Below are 20,974 nucleotides of genomic sequence, written 5' to 3' on the forward strand. Positions count from 1 at the left end.
GCGTATGTATGTGTATGTAAAATGAGAATTACGGCATAATTGGAGCATTTGCATTAATCAACAAACTCACATTGAGACAAAACTTAGTCTTACAGCGGTCTTGATGAAAGCCAAGTGTTCCATGTTGCTGTGAAGAACAGTCTCTTTCAAATACTTTGGAAAGTAGCTACTTGGAAACTTGTAAAGGTATTACACTTTTATATTTAAACCCCTATAGAGATCTTCAATTCCTTGAGTCTGAGCTTGTGGGTGGAATTCTAAATTTGTATTATAATCTGTCTTTTGGGAAAGATTTTGAAAATATGTATCTATAATATTGTATATGCAAATTGTGTTGTTTCACTTGTAAAGGGAAAAGGCTTATTTTTCTTTATATTTCTGATAACTTGTTTTGCATATGACCAGCACTGACTAAAAGGCATGTTTAACTGCAAACACTGTTGCTTTTTTGTGAAATGAAAATAAAAGTATTTAAATACAAATATTGTGTGGCCTTTTTGGATTTATATATGTATATATATAAAGTGCTATTTCTTCTTGGGTTATGGCCTCTACCTGGGCAGTTCCTGTATTCATTGTCTTTTGTGGTTAGTTTTGTGTTTCACCAGTATCCAGTATCTTTGACTCCACTTGTAGGTGCCCTTACTGGGCTCCTGTGCACTGCCCCACACCCTGCTCTGTCACCAGCCCCATTGTGATGGCATAAGAGCCCAGCTGCCCAGTGCCCCACCCGGACACAGACTAGTGGGTGACTCAGGACTACCCTCTCCATTTCTGACCATTGTATTGGTCTGTGCACAACTTCCCAAACATGGGAAATTTTTTGAGTAAATTTCTTTATTGGTTCCAACGCAGGCCCCAGCAGCAGTGGCAACTGCAAGGGTCACATCCGGTCTATGCAGACACTCTGGCTGTCCAGGTTCAGCCCGCAGTTCCTGCACGTGCGCCAGCCTCACAAGGGTCACCTCCTCTGTATGCAGACTCTTCATGTGGCCAGGTTCAGCCCGCAGTTCCTGCACGTGCGCCGGCCTCACAAGGGTCACCTCCTCTGTATGCAGACTCTTCAGCCGGCCAGGACCACCCTGCAGTTCCTGCGCGTGCACCACCCCGGGGAGCGCTATACTTTCATCGATTTTTTTTGACCCCTGAGCCTGGCCTTCAGCTCTGTATTGCAGTCAGTTGCAACATCCTGAGTGACGAACGACGGGACCCTCCTCCTCTTGTCTTGAGGCACCCCACGAGGAAGACACCACACAACTTTGCAGACAGCAGAAGCACCGTGGGGATCCCTCCTGTAAAAGACGGAGTCCCAAATACAGAGCTGAGGGCAGAGGAGGAGCCGATGGACATCGACGATCAGGTAGAGACCCAGGGGCAGGAGGAGGAGAAAGGGGGCCCCTGTAGCAGTGGGGGAGCAGCATCTATCTCGAGGCCCCTGGAGACTCAGGGAAACCTTGCTTCCGTCGACTGCAGTCCCAGGGCCTTAAAGGGAAATGCCCATAGCAGGAGCCTGACAGAAATGAACAGGACTGACAAGGCCCAGGTGCCTGTGAGTTCCCACTCCAAGGGCCATGGAGTGCCCAGCGCACACAGCCCTGCAGGAGGCGTCCTTCCCTTTGGGAAGCCTGACCCAGTGTGGGGATCACTCCAGCATAGAGACCCCTAAGTGTCTCCGCCATAATGGAGCTTGAGCCCAGACACATTTCTCCCTCCCTGGAAGCAGTCGAGCTGAGGGAAAGAAGGAACTGAAAGGAGTTTGATTTTGCAAAAGTCTATTTCTAGTTCACTGACCTAATATTATGGCTGGGTGAAGCCTGTGTGGTTTTATTAGACATTGTGTTTCTTGAAGTTTTTGTACTGGGCTAGTTTTATCACTTTGTTTACCAGGTATTCACTGAAGCTTGCGATTATTCGCATGCCATTTGAAATTGTTGTCCTCAAGATTTATCGCTTGCTTTGACAGTTGTAAAATGTTATCTTATTCCTGTAAGTAGAAAAGGTCATCTGTTTGTTTTATGATTTTTTGGATCAATCTTTACGTACTAGTTTTATCTTGATCTCCAGGCTTGCAATGTTCTATTCCCCTTTGTTGTAATGATTTGACGTCAGCCATTGTGGGCTGAAAAGTATATAATGAGACCCTGTGCATGAAATAAACTGCTGACTGGGGCATTGCCTCATCAGTCCTCCAGACCCCATCTTTCTGACATTCTTTTCTTCTGCACACTCTCTCTTCCAGGAATTGGGGCCCAGTTCCATCCTAAGAGGCCCCAACAACCCAGCTCCAGCAGTGCTCCCTGGCCCAGTTCCTGGCTGTTCCCACTGGCAGAAAGACCACCTCAGCAACACCTCTGATACCACAATGGAGTGGGAGGACACCCAGCCCAAGGATGCTGCAGCTCCTGCAGTAGGCAGCTGTTCCCCATCCACAGCTGGCAGCCACAGTCTTCGACTGGTCCCTCCCCAGGAATGGAGGTGGGAGAGAGACGTGGGGCCCCTACCCGCTAAACGTCCCCGCAAATCCCTGGAACGATTCAGAGGCACCACAGGTGGATGTAGAAGACCAAGATCCAGAAGACTTAAAAAGCGAGATGGAAGAAACTACAATATGTGATAAACTGCAGTGCCAGCCAGCCTGCCCCGATGTCTCCCCACCCTGCCCCGATGTCTCCCCACCCTGCCCCAACCCATCTACATGTCACAAATCCCAGCTCCAAACAATATAAACATGTGTCTAAATCCTAGACAATTTTTAGTGCTCGATTCTTTCTGAAAACTATTTGGCTTACTGTTTTTAGTTTAAAATAGAATCTGAGGGTCATTACTGTAATTAATTAAGATTATTTTTTGGATAATCAAAATATGCTTGAAAAGTAATAGAGTGTTTTTTTTCATTTTAGAAAATAAATGCAAGGCTAACCTTTAATTTTCTTAGCTGTCATGGTAAATCAAAATTAACTACAGCTTAAATTTGTATTGGTAGTCAATAGTAGGTGATCACTCAACAATCTGTATTTGAAGTAGACCAAATTTCAGTTTAATCATGTAATAGTAATTTTTTTTTATGTTTTTGATGTCTTCTCAAAAATCTATCCACTGTTTACTATTGATGCCCCAAAGACCACTGTGATGTTGAATTTTATGTGTTAACTTGACTGGGCCAGGGTATGCCCAGATATCTGGTTATACATTATTTCTGGGTATGTTTGTGAGGGTGTCTCCAGGAGAGATTAGCTTTGAATTGGTAAACTGGTTAAAGCAAATTTTCCTCTCTGATGTGGCTGGGCATCTTCCAACCCACTGAGGACCTGAATAAAACAAAGCTGAATTTTCTCTCTCTGTGTGTAAGCGTTCCGTTTTCTCCACAACCTCAGCAGCAGAGAGATCTATATACTTAAGCTGAGCTCAGGGGGCTGAGACTGAGAGCAATTTACAGAGTTGTTCCAGGGGCTGGAGACAAAGACACGAACTAACAGACAAAACTAAGTAAAACATATAGCGTATAAGGTAATGACAAATGCCTTGGAGCAAAATAAAGCAAGGAAGACAGATAGAAGTGAGGGGCTTTTCATTTTAAATAGGGAAGTAGAAGAAGTCTGTGATACATTCATGTTCAGAAAAAAGTATCTTCATGAGACCTGCTTTAGAACTGCATTAGAAAGCTGTGTAGTCAAGGATAAACTCTTCATGTACTAACCATCAGCCATCCTTAAATGACAAACCATTTAAGGAACCACCACTCTGTGAACTGGCTTGCAGTGGAGAGTAAGGGAGGAGAAGCAGGTCAACAGCAGAGAGAGGTTAGTTCAGCCTTGCACCTGCTGAGTGGATGGCTCCCCAGCAATGAGATGAGACCAGGGGAGCTTTTAGGGGCCTTTGTTGGATGAAGGGAGACTGAGGGATGGGAAGAGGCAGAGGAGGCGGTGGTGGCGCGCTCGGAGGGCGACGGCCTCTGCGGCGAGGGTGGTGGCCATGCGCACACCGAAAAGGGGGAAAAGGAAGCGGGCCCCGACCAGCCTCCTCGGGGTTCACGGGGCCCTGGCGGTTCGGCCCCGGGGGTTACCGGGGCTGCCCGATTTGGCACTGTTAACAATGGTGGCTTGGGGCTGGAGGCAATGGCGAGAGTGCCGGGGAGCAGAGGTGACTAGGGGAGTTTCGGTTTCTCGGGCCTAGCGCCGCGGAGCCTCGCTGCGGGCCCCAGCGGTGTCACCCCAGGAACCGCAGGTGTTGATTTAAGGCTCGGAACAGGCGGGCCTTCTGCCCATATCCTGCTGCGCCCGCGGCCCGGGCTGGACGATCCGGCGCCGGGTTTTGTCATCCGCCCGCACCTAGAGGCCGCGCCCGCAGCCGCGGGTCCGGGGACCGGACGCCCGGGCGCCCTCGGCCCTGCAGGGTCCCCGCCTTCTCTTCCGTCTCCTCCCCTCCACCCGCATGGGGGGGCGGGCGTCACTGTAGAAAAGATCTACAGCGCCCGCTCCCTCTGTCCTTGGAGAAGTGATCCCTCCGCAGCTAACCTCCCCAGGGAAACCGGCGATTTGAGGTCCAGATAGCGACCTTCGCCCGCAGGTTCCTGCTCTGCCTTCAGACCTCGGCTTCGGTGGCACCTGCTTAGCGAGGCGTCTCCTCACCACGCCTTCCGAATTAGCTACCCACTCACTGGGCATCACATCACTCGATTTAATGCGCAGCAGGGCACTGACTTTACACTCGTGTGTCTTCTGTGTTTATTTATGATCTGTTTCTGGATTGTCCGTTCCTGGGACTGGGACCATGTTTTTCCGGCGCAGTGCAGGTATCTCGGCTTCCAGGATCGGGCGGGTTGCAGTAGGGCCCCTCATTTGTTGAGTGATTGAACTCCATTCCCCGCCCAGGAGAGCGCCGCAGCCGGGGCAGCTTCAGGTAGGGGCGGTGCTTTCCGGGTCCCGCCCAGGCCCCGCCCCTATCGCGAACCAGCTCCCTCCTGGCCTTTCCGCGGAGCCGCCGGGGGTCGGACAGTGCTTTTCCCTCTAGCTTCCCTCGCTCTTTCTGCAGCCGCCGCGAAAACCCGGAACGGCGGAACCATAGAGCAGTGGAGCGGCGCCGCCCCTCGCGGCACCTCCCCGGCAGCCCTCCGAGGCCGCGCTGGGCATGCTCAGTCGGCAGGGCCGCCTCAGCGCTCGGAGTAGGGAGCTCGGGCTCTCGGGCTGTGAGGAGCCGCGGCGGGGGTAAAATGGAGCCCTTCACCAGTGGTGAGTGGGCGGCCGAGGCGCCGGGACACGGGCTCTCCAGAGTCCCGAGGGCCGTGGGCAGTTGTGACACGCGGAGTCGGGCTGCAGCCATCTTCCCCCTGCGGGCTTCCCACAAGGGCTGGGGGAGGCAGAGAGAAGGGATCTAGGGGAGGCAGGGAGGCTCGGGGGCGGTTGGCGGCCAGTGCGGGGCCCCGGGCTCGCGTGAAGGTCAGCGCCGCTGCCGCAAGCCCGGGGTGCGGCCCGTGGGCGAACCTCAAAGTTTGGGCTGCTGCGCGCAGAGGAGTGGGCATCGGGAAAGTTGGCAGCTCAGGTTTGCCCCCGGAGGAAGCGGTGAGGGCCCGACTCTGCTGCAGGAGCGTTAAGCTGTGGCCGCCGCCCAACCCAACTTTTGAGGGGCGCCCGGAGCTGTCCCCTTGCCCTTCAGTGAGCTGCCGGCGTGACTTTTCCTAATAGGGCGGGGTGGGGGCGGGAGGCTTGGCAGGTTAATGTTGTGGAAGGAAGGGAAACTTCAGGAAAGGCTCGCTCACCCTACTCGGGGCCGCGGAGGTGCCTGACCGCAGTGCCATCCTCCTGGCCCCGCCGAGGCACTCCGCAGGGCCACCACGCTTCCCCTCACCAGCTGCAGGTCCCATCAGTTTTTCAGTCGAAGACTTGTTAATGTCAAGGGTCCGTCACGGTGATAACCACAGTGTGACAGGAAGCGAGAGTCAACGCAGGGAGCCTGCCTGCACCCTGCCGGTAGCCACTGCCCTTCACTGAACGGGGAGCATAAATCCCACCCTAGTTAAAACGATAGCTTTTGTTCTGACCAGAAGTGCCAGAGTCACAATATAGGGGTGAGATGTTTTAACATTTTGCGGCGCTGAGTGTGTGGATTTCCTTGTAAGATAGAAAGTAGGAAAACTGCCGGTAAGGGAGACGACTCACTAAAATTAGAGGATTCACTCTCTGGTTTGACATGTTTTCCTGAGGGTGGTTGGTTACTTCAGAAGGTGGAGTATCGCTTTAAAAGGCGCCACAGTCTATCCCTGTATAGGTACGTTAGTTGCCACCCAAGAGCAGAGAGATACTGTCCATTATATCCCAAATCCCAGCCAGACTTTGTTGTATGCTGCGCTTCATTTATGGGGCTGCGAACTACTGATTATATTCTCCATTCTCCCTTCTCCTAATGTAGAATGCTTTATTCTACTGCCATCTTTCTGTCTGTACTGTTTAATTAGGCTTACTGATAACAACTTTAATTCTGAATTTTCTTTCTCATTCAGGTCCTATTTGTAATTACTAAGACTCAAAGAATAGTCTGAAGTTACTCGAAGAATTAAGGAAAGTTTGACCTAAAGGGAACTGTAGAGACCATCTAGTACTTCAGTGTAAAATATGTTAAATACAAGTTGTTAGTCCTTACAAGTGACTATTCCAAGAGTTTATTCTTTGTTCTTGGTAGAATGCTTGGAGTTACCATGTTTGTAGGATTTTAAATGTGAAATTTCATCTCTGTGACAAGGCTGACTCACTCATTTGGTCAAGATTAGTGCTAGCTGATTTGCTGAACCTTTGCTTACAGAATTAAAGCACTTTTTCAAGTTTTGAAACTGGGGTCTTTTCTCTCATAGAATGTGCTTCTAGATGTGGGTATTTGCAAATTGTCACATTTGGGAGGACAATGGAAAAATCCCACGGAAGAGAACAAAGAAAGAAGCAATGCTTCAACTTTCATGTAGGAAACTGGATTTTTGATTCTGTCCTATCTGTCTTTCATAGTTGATGCTGGAGACAGCTTGGCAGTGCATAATTTTGGTTAATGTAGCAATCATTCTTTGGAACCTTATTTAGCATCCTTTTACGAGGAAAATAGAAGCGACAACATCTACAGTCAACAAGAAATTAGATGTTAGCAATTTGAAGTGCATTTCAGGTTTAAGATGGACAGAGTATTTATTTGAAAACTTTGAAGAATTGTTGTAGAATTTTCTAGTGTTTTCAAACGACGCGGTACAGTAGACAGTTACATACTTCATCCTTTCGAGTACAAAACATATGCATATATAATGCTCCCATTGGTCTGGGTGTGATGATGCAGAATATTTCATTATCCATAGAATTTATGATTGCAAGATTTATCAAGCCTGGTATTGGATTTTGTTACACGTTCATCCTCTTTTGATGGAATTTTTCTCACTTAACGTTTTCTCATGTATCCGTGTATATGTAGAGAGGTGTGGGAGCTTAACAAAAAACAGTTTCAGTAATTTAGGACCACATATCTTTTAGTTAAAATCTTGTTGGTGGTTCCACCTACTGACTGATACATTTGTAAAGAAAGTGAATTTAGTTTATATCTTGTCCCTCTGACCTTCAACACTCATCTGTTTTCTGTAGTTTCCCTGTTTTCTGTCCAAAGTTGCTACTGGTATGACCTATTTTTGTTGGGTCCTGCTCGCTCTCTACCTGTTGATAATTGGTTCATTTGATAAATAGCCTATGTTAACCTGTTCAGGGAACATACTTCTCTGATCCATTTAAAATGCATATCCCTAGAAAGGGCTTATAAGGATGGATCTTAGTGTTAGGAATTCCCATTTAGCTCAGGATCTATTTTTGGCTTTGTCCTTGGGAAAAATTGCTATTATGTTGAAGTCTGGACATCTGGTCTGAGTTTGGATCTTTGGTGGCTTTTTTATAATGAGAGATACGCCGGACCAGTACTTAAGATTGTTTTGGCAATGATGACTATGTCTTGTTAGGCAGGTGGAGGTAAACTGTTAGGTAATAGTGATTTGTATATTACCAAAAAAAAAAAAAAAAAAAAAAACCCAAAAATTGAAGGCAACTATGTTTTTTGCTAGCGGTATTAGATTAAGGTAAATTATTTGATGTTTATCCAGCTTTTTTGTTGTCGTTTGCATGCAGGGTTGGTATATTTTGGAAAATCTTAAATTCGTGTTAAGAAATGCAAATGCCACGGTTCACCCTCAGAATCTGATTGAAGAGGTCTGAGTATACATGGAATATATACTAGAAATTATGTATACTTTCTTTCTTTTTTTTTTTTTTTTTTTGAGACACAGCCTCACTGTGTTGCCCAGACTGGAGTGCAGTGGCATGATCTCGGCTCACTGCAATCTCTACCTCCCGGTTCAAGCAATCCTCCTGCCTCAATCTCCCAGGTAGCTGGGATTACAGGCACGCACTACCATGCCCAGCTAATTTTTGTATTTCTAGTAGAGACGGAGTTTTCACCATGTTGGCCAGGCTGGTCTCAAACTCCTGGCCTCAAGTGATCTGACCACCCTAGCCTCCCAAAGTGCTGGGATTATGGGCATGAGCCACTGTGCCCAGCCAAAAGTATATATACTTTCTAGTTTGTGATATATTCTAAAGTACATCTCTAGTGGTTGGTATTTTTGATATTTTGAAGTCACAGAACTGAAAACATAATTTAAAGTTGTGTTTTTTTTTTTTTTTTTTTTTAACATGAACATAGGTTCCATGAATCACTTTATTACCACAGCGTGGTGCATAATCAAACAAGGAGGACTTAACTGTCTTAAAAAATTATTTTTGTTTTCATTTTCAGATTGGTATCCAATTGAAAGTATTTTTCAACTTCCAAAAAGGGAAGTCTGGACAACAAATGAGATATCTGTGGCTTGTAACACAGTATGAAATTGTGATTCCATCTTTTAATCTTACACATGACAATTGCTCTATAGGTATGCCTGTCTTTCTTAAAAAACTTTTTAGCATTACTTCTCAAAAATGTGAGCATACCACATATTGTTTTTATTTTTCTCTTGCTCTATGATAAATTTCCACATTGAAAGAAAACCCTTAAGAAATTGGAACTTGTAATTTCTCTGTGTGATGGAATATAAGTTAAAACCTGTTTTTATCTTTCTGTCTTAAGTGTTTTTATTTGAGGAAAGTAAGACTATTTGGAATCAAGTGTTAGCATCACTAATAATCTAGGGTTAAAGCTGTAGCTAGAAACAGCCCAGTTTTTAACTGGAAACTTGTAGTAGAAAAGTTCTTTGCTATTACGAGTTTCCAAAAAGTGTCTTGATACATGCATGAAAACAGCATATTTTAGAATCTCTTATAACCAGTGATTATCATTTACCTGTAGGTTTTCCATGAGAACTCAGCCTGAAAGATATATAACCAAAAAGACTGGTTGTAAGGAAATTATATAGAAAATAAGTAAGGGGTAATTTTCTGCTCAGTAGTAATTCAGTCATACACCCATCTTTTGAATGTCCACTTACAAGTAGATTTTCTGCTAGGCACAGTTACATTAAAAAAAAAAACAACGCAAACTTGTCATCAGATAATGCGTACCTAAATAAGAGAAATGAAGAACCTAGTTTTGTTTTCATGCTAATATGAAAATATGGACACACAGAAGAAAAGCGCAATAAAGCTTTGTCTAAGACAGTATTCTAGTTATGAAATAAATGTACAGAAACTTGTTCATACCTGTATAACTTCTGTTACCATAGGCTCACATGTTTACTAATTTAGTGTAATAGTCCCACTAGGAAACAGCAGTGTTAACCCTCTCCATGAAAACATTAGAAACTTGAGATGTGGAAGAATTTAGCCAAGATTACTCCAGACGTTGGGATGGACCTAGATGAGGCCTGTGGTTCTTGGCAGTTCAGGTGAGGTCAGTGCAGCTATGTTTTGCCAATTAGTTACTTCATGTCTTGAAAACTGTAGGGCAGCGGTCCCCACCCTTTTTGGGACCAGGGACCAGTTTCATGGAAGACCATTTTGCCACAGACCAGGGTCGGGGGTATGTATACTTTCTAGTTTGTGATATATTCTAAAGGGAAGAAGGTTTTGGGATGATTCACATGTGTTACATTTATTGTGCACTTTATTTTGATTATTGTTACATTGTAATATATAATGAAATAATCATACAACTCACCTTAATGTAGAATCAGTGCGAGTCCTGAGCTTGTTTTCCTGCAACTACACAGTCTCATCTAGGGGTGATGGGAGACAGTGACAGATCACTAGGCATTAGATTCTCATAAGGAGCGCTCAACCTAGAACCCTTACCATGTGCAGTTCACAATAGGGTTCACTCTACTATGAGAATCTAACGCCACCACTGATCTGACAGGAGATGGAGCTCAGGTGGTAATGCTATGGGAAGTGACTGTAAATAGAGATGAAGCTTCACTTGTTTGCCTGCTACTCACCTCCTGCCTGCTGTGCAGCCCGGTTCCTAATAGGCCACAGATTGGTACTGTCTGTGGCCTGGGGGTTGGGGATCCCTACTGTAGGGGGCTAGAGTTGAGCTGATACTACTAGGCGTTTCCATAATATAATTTGAGCAATCAGAAAGACACAGTCTTTTTTTCTTTTCTTTCTTTCTTTTTTTCTTTTTTTTTAAATTTGAATCCCTAGATATGAAACTTTTCTGAAAGTTTGCAAGAAACCAGAATTGAGAATGGAGGGAAATTTTGGAGCCCTTGTGGTGATACAGTTCTTTTAATATCTAGATCTTGACCTAGATGTACATCTGGCTGTTGTAGAGAGGGTTGCTCATTGCCTTGGTGTTTCTGGTTAGTAAATGGAACATCAGGAGTTCCCTGAATCCATGGAAGGGTGGACAGGATTCCCTTGTAACCTCATCCATTGTTGTAATCCATTTGTGATTAACCTAACGGCACCTGAAGGACTTTGCATTTTACAAAGACATTTAGAGAAAATTGGAAGAGGAGAGTCAATGATGAAGATGAAAGAAATGTGGAGATTTGGGGGTAAGGGAAGAAGCTGATAGAGATTTTCAAAATGCCTTGATCCTTTCAAGTCTTTGGCTCAGAAATGAGCTTCAGTTGGAGGGCAGGACACAGTTGTATGAAGTTGAAGATAAGAGTCCAGGTTGGAAGGGTGTAGGTAGGTGGATCTAGTTGGATTAATGGAATTGAAGGGTCAGGGGACGAATGAGTTAAGATTGGCATTTGGGAGCCTTGGTAAGAGATAGAACAGGAATTTAAGCATGTTGTCTTTTTTCTTTCATAGTCAGAAAATTCATAGTCACATAGTCACTTGTAAGTTGGGACTGTTCACTTTCCTGAATGTTTTAGTTTAAAGAAAAAATGTAACTCTTTGATAAACATGTGCTTGTAGGTGATGCGGAGTGGTGGTGAGCCTGCTCTTGTTCCTGACTCACTGCCGTTGGCTCTCGCCGAGAAACAGGTTGGTCAGGAGATAAAGAAAAATGCCCTTGGAGCCAGAGGTGGCAGTTTGCCAAATTAGAATCACTCTAACGAGCTGCAACTTAAAATCCTTGGAGAAGGTGTGTGCTGACTTGATCAGTAGAGCAAAGGAAAAGAATCTCAAAGTGATAGGACCAGTTTGCATGCCTACGGAAACTTTGAGAAGCATTACAAGAAAAACTTCTTATGAAGGTTCTGAGACATGGCATTGTTTCCAGATAAGAATCCACATGTGACTCACTGACTTGCACAGTCTTTCTGAGATTGTTAAGCAGCTTACTTCTATTGTTACTGAGCCAGGAGTTGAGGTTGAAGTCACCATTGCAGATGCTTAAGTCAATTATTTTTAATAAATGACTACCAGTTGTTAAAAAAACAAGCTATGGAGAGCTGTCTACCTTTTGGGACTACCATGGTAGCAGTCATTTACTAATCTTTTTTTTGGGGGGGTGGGAACAGGGTCTTGCCTGCCTGGAGTTCAATGGAATGGTCACGGCACTGCAGCCTTGACTTCTCAGGCTCAAGCGATTCTCCTGCCTCAGCCTCCTGAGTAACTGGGACCACAGGTGCACACCACCATGCCTGGCTAATTTTTGTATTTTTTGTCAAGATGGGGTTTCTCCATGTTGGCCAAGATGGTCTTGAACTCCTGGGCTCCAGAGATCCAACTGTCTTGGCGTCCCTCAGTGCTGAGACTACTATAGGTGTGAGCCAGTACAGCCCTGTGGCCAGCTTACTATTCTTTATAGTCTGGCTTTGCTTCACTTTTCTACTGGTATTTATGATAGAACAATGAACCAATTAATTTTTTAAAAATTCCATCTTTAGCATCTAAATGAGGAGGAAACCAGGTCATTTGCCAAATAAGGAAAATTCAAGCTTCCAAGGGAGTTTCAAAAAACAATGGAGACTCAAGTTCAGTTGTAGGAGACTTTTTGAAATTCTTTTTCTTCTAGTACGTATTGTTTAATGAAGGTACTTCTGGGTATTCCATGTATTTAAAAAATGTAGTCACTGAAACAGAATCAGTTGTCTGAATTTCTCTAGATTGTGGGGCTCAGAGTCTTCTCCAGCCTCAGATACTCTTAGGGAGGCCAAGCCAATGATCTGCAGTGAAGGAAATTAAAGAAGGCTTCCTGGTGTTTCTGCTGGAGAAAGCTTCTTCACCTGAGGGAACGGAAGAATGAAGAGTGCAGTGAGGAAAGGATGCCTCTATGGGTTGGGTGTGCTCCTTTCCCCTTGCAGCAAATGATGACCAGCGCTATGTGGGAGCATTTCCCAGACAACTGCCTCAGATGTCATTCAGTGTCATAGACGTAATTTCTGGTAGGGAAGGAGGCTTAAGCCATAGTATTTCTCACAGCTGAAACTTATTTTGTCAAATTTAAAACAGTTGTTAGTATATTCATCAATGAAACATCATTACATTGTCAATGAAAAGAGTCAAATTCTGTAAAATTTTTAAAGAGGTTTATTCTGAGGTAAATAATGTGTGACCAAGGCCCAAAGCACAGTCTTAAGAAGTCCTGAGAACACGTGCCTGATATGGTTGGGTTACAGCTTGATTTTATACATTTCAGGAAGATAGAAATTATAGGCAGATAACAGTCAATACATGTGAAATGTACACTGGCTGAGTCTGGAAAGGTAGGACAACTTAAAGCAGGGACTTCTATTCCAGATCATACATGTATTCAAAGATTTCAAAGATTTTCTTTTTTCTTTTCCTTATTTTTGCTTTTTTTTTTGGAGACAGAGTCTTACTCTGTCGCCCAGGCTTTAGTGCAGTGGTGCAATCTTGGCTCACTGCAAACTCCACCTCCTAGGTTCAAGCAATTCTTATGCCTCAGCCTCCTGAGTAGCTGGGATTACAGGCATGTTGCCACCGCACCCAGCTAATTTGTGTGTGTGTGTGTGTGTGTGTGTGTGTGTGTTTTTTTTTAGTAGAGATGAGGTTTTGCCATGTTGCCCAGGCTGGTCTCAAACTCGTGACCTCAAGTGATCACCCACCTCGTCCTCCCAAAGTGCTGGGATTACATACAGGCATGAGCCACCACATCTGGTCACATTCAAGGATTTTCTGATTGGCAGTTAGTCGAAAGAATTAAGTTGTTATCTAAAGACCTGGAATCCATAGAAAGAAGTGTCTGGGTTAAGATAAGGTAAGGGGTTGTGGAGACCAAGGTTCTTATTATGTAGATTAAGACTCCACATAGCAGGCTTTAAGAGAATAGATGGTTATCTCTTATCAGAACCTGAAAGGTGATAGACTCTTAGTTAAATCTTTCCTGGATCAAAAAACAACCTGAGGTGATATAGTGGCTCACACCTGTAATCCTAGCACTTTGGAAGGTCAAGGCAGGAAGATTGATTGAGTTTAGGAGTTCAAGACCAGCCTGGGCAACATAGGGAGAGCCTGTCTCTACAAAGAATTTAAATTTTTTTAAAAAAATTAGCCAGGTGTGATGCTATGCACCTGTGGTCCCAGCTGCTTGGGAGACTGAGGTGGGAGGACTGCTTTAGCCCAGGTAAGGTGGAAGTGAGCTGTGATCACACCACTGCCCTGCAGCCTGGGCAACAGAGACCCTATCTCAAAAAAAAAAAAAGACCAGAAAGGTCTTTTTCTATAGAATGTTCCACACAAAAGACAGCTTTGCAGGGCCATTTCAAAATAAGTCTAAGAAATATTTTGGGGTAAAACACCTCTATTTCTTTCAGAGCCTGCTATCTGTTGTGTGATGTTGTACTAGACTCAGTTTGGAATTTGGCATTTTATTGCTACAAAGAGTCTGTTTTGTCAGTCTTAAGATCTCTGTTTTAATGTTAATGCTGGCCAGTTGTGCCAGAATTCCAAAAGGAGGAGAGTATAATGAGGTGTGTCTGATCCCCCTTCCCATCATAGACTGAGCTAATTTTTCATGTTTACTTTGGAATACCCTTGGCCAAGAGGAGGGGTCCATTCAGTAAGTTGAGGGGCCTAGAATTTTATTTTTGGTTTACAAAAATATCCTCTTCAGAGGAAAAATGCATAGAGATTAGTGGGAATGATTGAGGAGAGCTCAATCAAAAGAAGATGTTTAAAATATCTTTTTAAGTTGGTATTGATAATGTGATTTGAAGACATAAATATTTGTCAGGTTTCTGCTTGTCCCGTAATGGTTGGAAGGGCCTTGATGAAATAAGGGAGGCTGCCATGACACTTGAGTGTTGGTGAGAGGAACTAGTGTGTCCAGATTTATCAAAATCACGTGCAGAAGTTTGAGCTAGCCCCCTCTTATTAGTAGTTTCTCTGTTTTTTAAACTTGAGGCTAAGTGCCTTAGTATTTAGATTGGTTAGCTACATTATGAAGACTACTCAAACTGAACAATAGAGTATTGGGTATTAGTGGGAATAAGAAATGCATTGCTCTTTTTTTTTTTTTTTTTTGAGACAGAGTCTTGTTCTGTTGCCAGGCACCAGGCTGGAGTGCAGTGGCTCAATCTCGGCTTACTGCAACCTCTGTCTCCCAGATTCAAGCAATTCTCCTGCCTCAGCCTCCCGAGTAGCTGGGACCACAGGTGTGCGCCACCACGCCCAGCTAATTTTTGTATTTTTTAGTAGAGACGGGGTTTCACCATGGTCTCGATCTCTTGACCTCATGATCCGCCCGCCTCGACCTCCCAAAGTGCTGGGATTACAGGCGTGAGCCACCATGCCCGGCCATGCATTGCTCTTTAAAGCAGCAGCCTTACTTCCATCTACATCAGTACAAGATACTGAGAGGCTTCGTGACTTTCCATTTGTAGGAAGCACACAGAAAAATAATTGAATATAGAAAAGAAAGTCTATTCTGACTTGGGGATCAGATAATAGAATGTGTTGAGTTAGATTTCCATCTACATGTTCACTAAAGTGTGGCTAGCTTTGTTCAAGTCCAGTTGTTCATTGCAGTTGGGTACATAGTTCTGTTTTAATTAATTACCAATTCAGAAAATACTATTGAGATAAAGCCTTGAAGAATTTATGCATGGAATCTTTTCTTGACACATCATTGAATGACAGTGACCATTACTATAAAAAATGTAGTTATAATTCCAGCCTTTTGACTAATCCATCACTAATTTTTTTTTAAGTTGGTTAATGATAAGCAAACTGGCCCTCAGTCAGTTGTAAATTGATGACAAAGTTGTTACTATAAAGGCTTAAGACTGTCTATACCTGATGTTTTATCAGTCTGATGAGTTACGTGGAAAAGTATTTCAAAAAAATTATCAGCAAAATAATTTTTTGTTCAGATCCCTCTGAGATCTGGCAAATGAATGTATTTACCAACTAAGATTTTTTTTTAACTCACAAGTTTTCCGTATACATTGAAGAGTTCTTATAAATTTCCTTTGCAGATCCCATTCAGTGATATGCATTCTCTGCATATCACTCACAGATACTCACAGATACTCATTATGCCTAATGTAACTCACAGATACTCATTATGCCTAATGTAATTTTTCATTATAAATAAGGAATTATACGTTAAGATGTTCTTTTAAGACTATAGTATATCCATTTGATGGAGTTTAAAAATAAACTTTTCATCTTTAGATCTCATAAAGGTATTTGCAGCTATACAGATTTGCCCGAGAGATTGATAAGCATAAATATTTTGGCATCATTAACAGTTTAAATTACTTTTTATTGCTAAATCTTTCTAAGAGGGGCTCTAAGCATTGTTGAAGACTGGCACCTATATTGTGAGAAAATATTTAAGAAATACTTTGCCACAAGAACAGAAAATCATACACCACACGTTGTTGAACAATGAGAACACATGGACACAGGAAGGGGAGCATCACACACTGGAGTCTGTTGGGGAGGGTAGGGGAGGGACAGCAGAGGGTGGGGAGGTTGGAGAGAAATGCCAGATATGGGTGACGGGGGTGGGGGATGGAGGCAGCAAACCACATTGCCATGTATGTACCTATGCAACAATCCTGCATGATTTGCACATGTACCCCAGAACCTAAAGTATAATTTAAAAAAAAAAAAAAAAACAAGCAAGTTAAAAAAAAATGATTCCATTTATAAAATGGCAGGAGTCCTGGAACTTCGGGAGGCTGAGGCAGGAGGATCACTTGAGCCTAGGAGTTCAAGACCAGCCTAGGCTACACAGCAAGGCTCTGCCATACAGAAAAAAAATAAAATAAATAGATAGATAAAATTAAAAAAAAAAAAAATAGAAATACTCTGCAAGGTAAAGATTATTTGTTAATTTGATTGGGGGGGACAAGTTTGATATAAATATAAATGTAAATAATTTAACCTAGGAGAAGAAAAAGAAAATTGAAAATTGGAGCTAAAATAATTTGATTTTACCTTCAACAAGGTTATTGGCTGTCTTTCAAGTAACTGAAAGAGCGTATCTTTACGTGAATTTTAAGCATGGTCATATGATTAAGGATAAAGCAATCCAATACTCTCAGTATTTATTTCCTTGCTATTTGTCTGTTTTTTAGTTCATGAAATATCATGTTGTACTTGATAATTTGATGCTTTTTAGATGTCCTTTAGATAGATTTTTAACCACAGTACTTCCTCTGTAGTATTGACAATGTGTTTGTCCATCTGTGGTATTGACAATGCCTAATTGTTCAGTAGAACTCCATGGTTGTAATTAGAACTTTGCACATTATTATAAATTTTTTTATCTAAGTTGTATATTCCACTACAGATAACAACCAGAAAACTAAATACAGAAATATGAATCTATCTAGAGAATGTAATGTACAAAAAAAGTCTTGGGAGATGAGTACTTTGGACTTAATTCCATTTTATTGAAACCAGAGGATAATAGGATTCAAATCCACGTGATTTTTTTCTTTTTCTTGTTTTCCCATTTTTCTTTTTTTGAATTTTTTCCTTTTTACGTTATGTTAATAATTTGTTCTTTATCTCTTTTTATCACTGAGATGAAAAATACAGCAAAGCATAAATCTTTTTTCAGGTCACCATGCTTCATTCTTCTTCTTTTATTGGGGAAGGGGCAATGGGGATCCAGAAATAAGCATAGTGTAAAAATTTTAATACAGATTCTTCTTTTTTTTTTTTTGATATGGAGTCTCACTGTGTCACCCGGGCTGGAGTGCAGTGATGTAATCTTGGCTCACTGCAAACTCCCCCTCCTTGAAGTTCCAAAGAACTTCAAGCAGTTCTTTGCCTCAGCCTCCTGAGTACCTGGAATTACAGGCATGCACCACCATGTCCAGCTAGTTTTTGTGTTTTTAGTAGAGGCAGGATTTCACTTTTCTGGCCCAGCTGGTCTTGAACTCTTCACCTCAGGTGATCTGCCCTTCTCGGCCTCCCAAAGTGCAGGGATTAGAGGTATGAGCCACCACATCCAGCCCAGATTCTTCTTGCATACTGTTTTAAACCGCTTCAGTTAATAAGTATTTTTGTTTGTTTTGCTTTTGACTTGTGCCCATGTATATTTTTAAAAATATAATCGTTTTTTAAAAGATACCTCCCAAATAAATACATTAAATGCATTCAAATAATACCTTTACTATATGATAACTTGTTCTAAGCTTTGTTCTTAAATATGGAGTACAGATATTAATGTAGTGTGGTTCCTGATTTTGAGGAGCTTACATTCTTGTGGAATTATTTTATTTTTGTAAGACTTTTTTTTTTTTTTTTTTTTTTTGAGACGGAGTTTTGCTCTTGTTACCCAGGCTGGAGTGCAATGGCGCGATCTCGGCTCACTGCAACCTCCGCCTCCTGGTTTCAGGCAATTCTCCTGCCTCAGCCTCCTGAGTAGCTGGGATTACAGGCACGCGCCACCATGCCCAGCTAATTTTTTGTATTTTTAGTAGAGATGGGGTTTCACCATGTTGACCAGGATGGTCTTGATCTCTTGACCTCGTGATCCACCCGTCTCGGCCTCCCAAAGTGCTGGGATTACAGGCGTGAGCCACCACGCCCGGCCCGGAATTATTTTTTTTTAAAGATTATCGATATGAACATAGAAACTAGCATACTCTCCAAAAACCATGAGACTTTGAGAATTATAGGTCTAGTCCCACACCTTTTACTTCAATACATTTGATTTTCTACCTTTTTTTTTCCCCATTTTGGAGATGCCTCTATAAATCTACCTTATTTTGTTAAGACTACTGTATAGTATAGTATAATAGTGAAGTGAACAGTTCAGACAGCCACATTCGAATCCTGGCTCTTTATTCACTAGCTCTCTGATTCTTAAGGATATTACCAGTTTGTTTTAATATCTTTAGTTAAAAATCTAAAAGGTACATTCAAAACTCAAAACTTTTTTGAAATTAGCAGTAGTCTAAGATACATGGTGGTGTGAGCATATTGCAGCCATAGTGAGATTTTGAAAAGCTGGGAACTAACGGTATTTCTTGGATCCTAATTCTTTACTAAGGGCTTGAGTCCCTTATAGGAGGACTCTTTCCATTTCATATTTATTAACAATTATGAATTTGCAACACTTTCATGGAACTGTTGCCTAAAGCAGGGGTCCCAGACTTCTATGCCAAGGATCCATCCTAGGAACTGGGCTGTGCTGCAGGAGGTGAGCAATGGGCAAGCAAGCATTACCGCCTGAGCGCCTCCTCCTGTCAGATCAGGGTAGCATTAGATTCCCATAGGAGCATGAGCCCTTTTGTGAACTGCACATTTGAGGGATCTAGGCTGCACACTCCTTATGAGAATTTAATGCCTGATGATCTGAGATAGAACAATTTCATCCCAAAATCATCATCCCTTCATGCCCCTGCCTCCGTCACTCTCCCCTACACCCCTGTCTGTGAAAAATTGTCTTCCACAAAACCAGTCCCTGGTACCAAAAAGATTGGGAGCCACTGGCCTAAAGAGTAGAGGAACTGTATATTCCTATCTCCAGTTTAATTCTGGCCCTGTTATGCTTTCATGGTTCCTTCAGGAAAATACAATATGCAGTACCTCATTATTCATACAAATAGAACTTGTTTCAGCCTTAGAGCAAGTATTAAGTATAGTTTAATACTTGTTAGGTAGAGCTGAAATAGCAGTTTAAGATCAAAAGGTACAGTGTTAACATGAAGATACTGAATGAGGGTATTTCATTAATAACAAGGCCTGTGTGTCATAAGCATCAAACAGGAATACAAACAGACATAGCTATAATGTGTGTTTAAGTTCAGACTTATTTTGCTGTGCTTCCTTATAGGAAGCTTGATAAGCTAGTTTTACTAACGGATTTTTATTTCTGCTGGTGACTGTGACATCCTTACCTTATTATTATTTTTGCTGAATCAATGTAACTTGGCAGCAGCTTTTGGCTCTGAGAGCCTATTATGAATTATGCAATTCTCTACCTACACTCTACCATGAGTCTCTGGATCTGTTTTTTTTTCCTTCACAAAGACAATATTTTGAACTGAAAAGTATAAGCTAGTGATTTTGACCAAATAGTAAGGTATGTAAAGAATAATCCTTTAACTATTTTGTGGCTATATGGGTAGATTACATGGGAACAGAGTAACAGCATTCCTCACCTTGGACAATTGTTCCTGGGAAACTTTGGGGTAAAGAGAATACCTTCTCACAGAAATAAGTTATTGGAGTCTACATTTCTGCCCAAGGATGCTCAAAGAAGCATAAATAGTATGTATGAAAGCAGAGGTACTACTTGTTTAGGACTCCATTTTCTAAATGGTTAAAACTATATTTTGAGCTCTATATAAAGAATGTACATGCTTGTTCAGCCAAAAACCATTAATTACATATAGCAGGCAAAAAACAGATCTTTTATATTTGCTACTGTGGTTGGCCTCTGACATAGTGTTTTGTTGCACACATATTAGATGCTTAATAAATGTTACCTGAAAGCAATACTACTTCAAACAACTCCAAAACAAACACTTAACAGTTTTGTTTGTACTCTTCTAGGTCAGTCTGTCTGTCCTGCTGTCTTCCCTCCCTCTCTTTCTTTCCTCTCTCCCGCCTTTCCTTCATCCTCCCCCTCACCTTTCCTTTTCCTATAAACTTTTCCATAGCAAATAGAGTAATTCCAAATCATTTTTTGGAACATTCTTATTAGTGTTCATTCAGCTTCTCTTTCCACCGAAATGAATTCATTGAGTACTTGCAGTATTTCAAACCCTGTGCTTTGTACAGAGAAGACAGTGCTAAATAAGAAAGCCTCTCAGTGTTAGAGGGAAAGGAAGATGATGTGGAGGGAGGGAGTCTCTTACTCTGAAGCATTTTCAAAATCAACATTAAAGAGTGACCCAACATTTTCCTCCTTTCTTCATCTTATTTCGTAGCTAGAGAGCTGCTATGCGTTTGAGACCTAAGTGGTGCAATTAAATTAATTTCTCTTCCTACAGTGCTGCAAGGACTTCTGGCTGACCTGTATTGGGGCACTTTGCCCTTCATTAGAGAGCCACGAAAACAATTCTCAAGCCAATTAAATTCAACTTTGAAAAAGGAATTTCCTAATATACCGTAGAGTTGGTGAGAAGGCAATGAAT

The 20,974-nt window shown here is 42.5% G+C and overlaps 1 protein-coding gene across 5 annotated transcripts in view; it reads left to right on the top strand.

Annotated features, from left to right (window-relative positions):
- The first annotated feature begins 4,465 nt into the window (after positions 1-4,465).
- LOC105711053 (leucyl-cystinyl aminopeptidase-like) overlaps positions 4,466-20,974 on the top strand; it is a 73,931-nt gene continuing 57,422 nt past the window's right edge. For 2 of the 5 annotated variants that reach the window (XR_010342618.1, XM_064376185.1), the window contains exon 1: positions 4,466-4,792. Coding sequence is in view for 4 of the 5 variants with exons in the window: in XM_064376185.1 (XP_064232255.1) it covers positions 4,771-4,792 (22 nt within the window). In the remaining variant the exon portion in view is untranslated. Of the gene's footprint in view, positions 4,793-5,143; positions 5,229-20,974 lie in introns of those variants that run through there. The other 3 variants (XM_064376188.1, XM_064376187.1, XM_064376186.1) reach the window with 2 other exon arrangements.

This window comes from Aotus nancymaae, unplaced genomic scaffold (genome assembly GCF_030222135.1).
Source record: "Aotus nancymaae isolate 86718 unplaced genomic scaffold, 86718_ANA_hifiasm-v0.15.2.pri h1tg000014l, whole genome shotgun sequence".
Lineage (NCBI taxonomy): Eukaryota > Metazoa > Chordata > Mammalia > Primates > Aotidae > Aotus > Aotus nancymaae.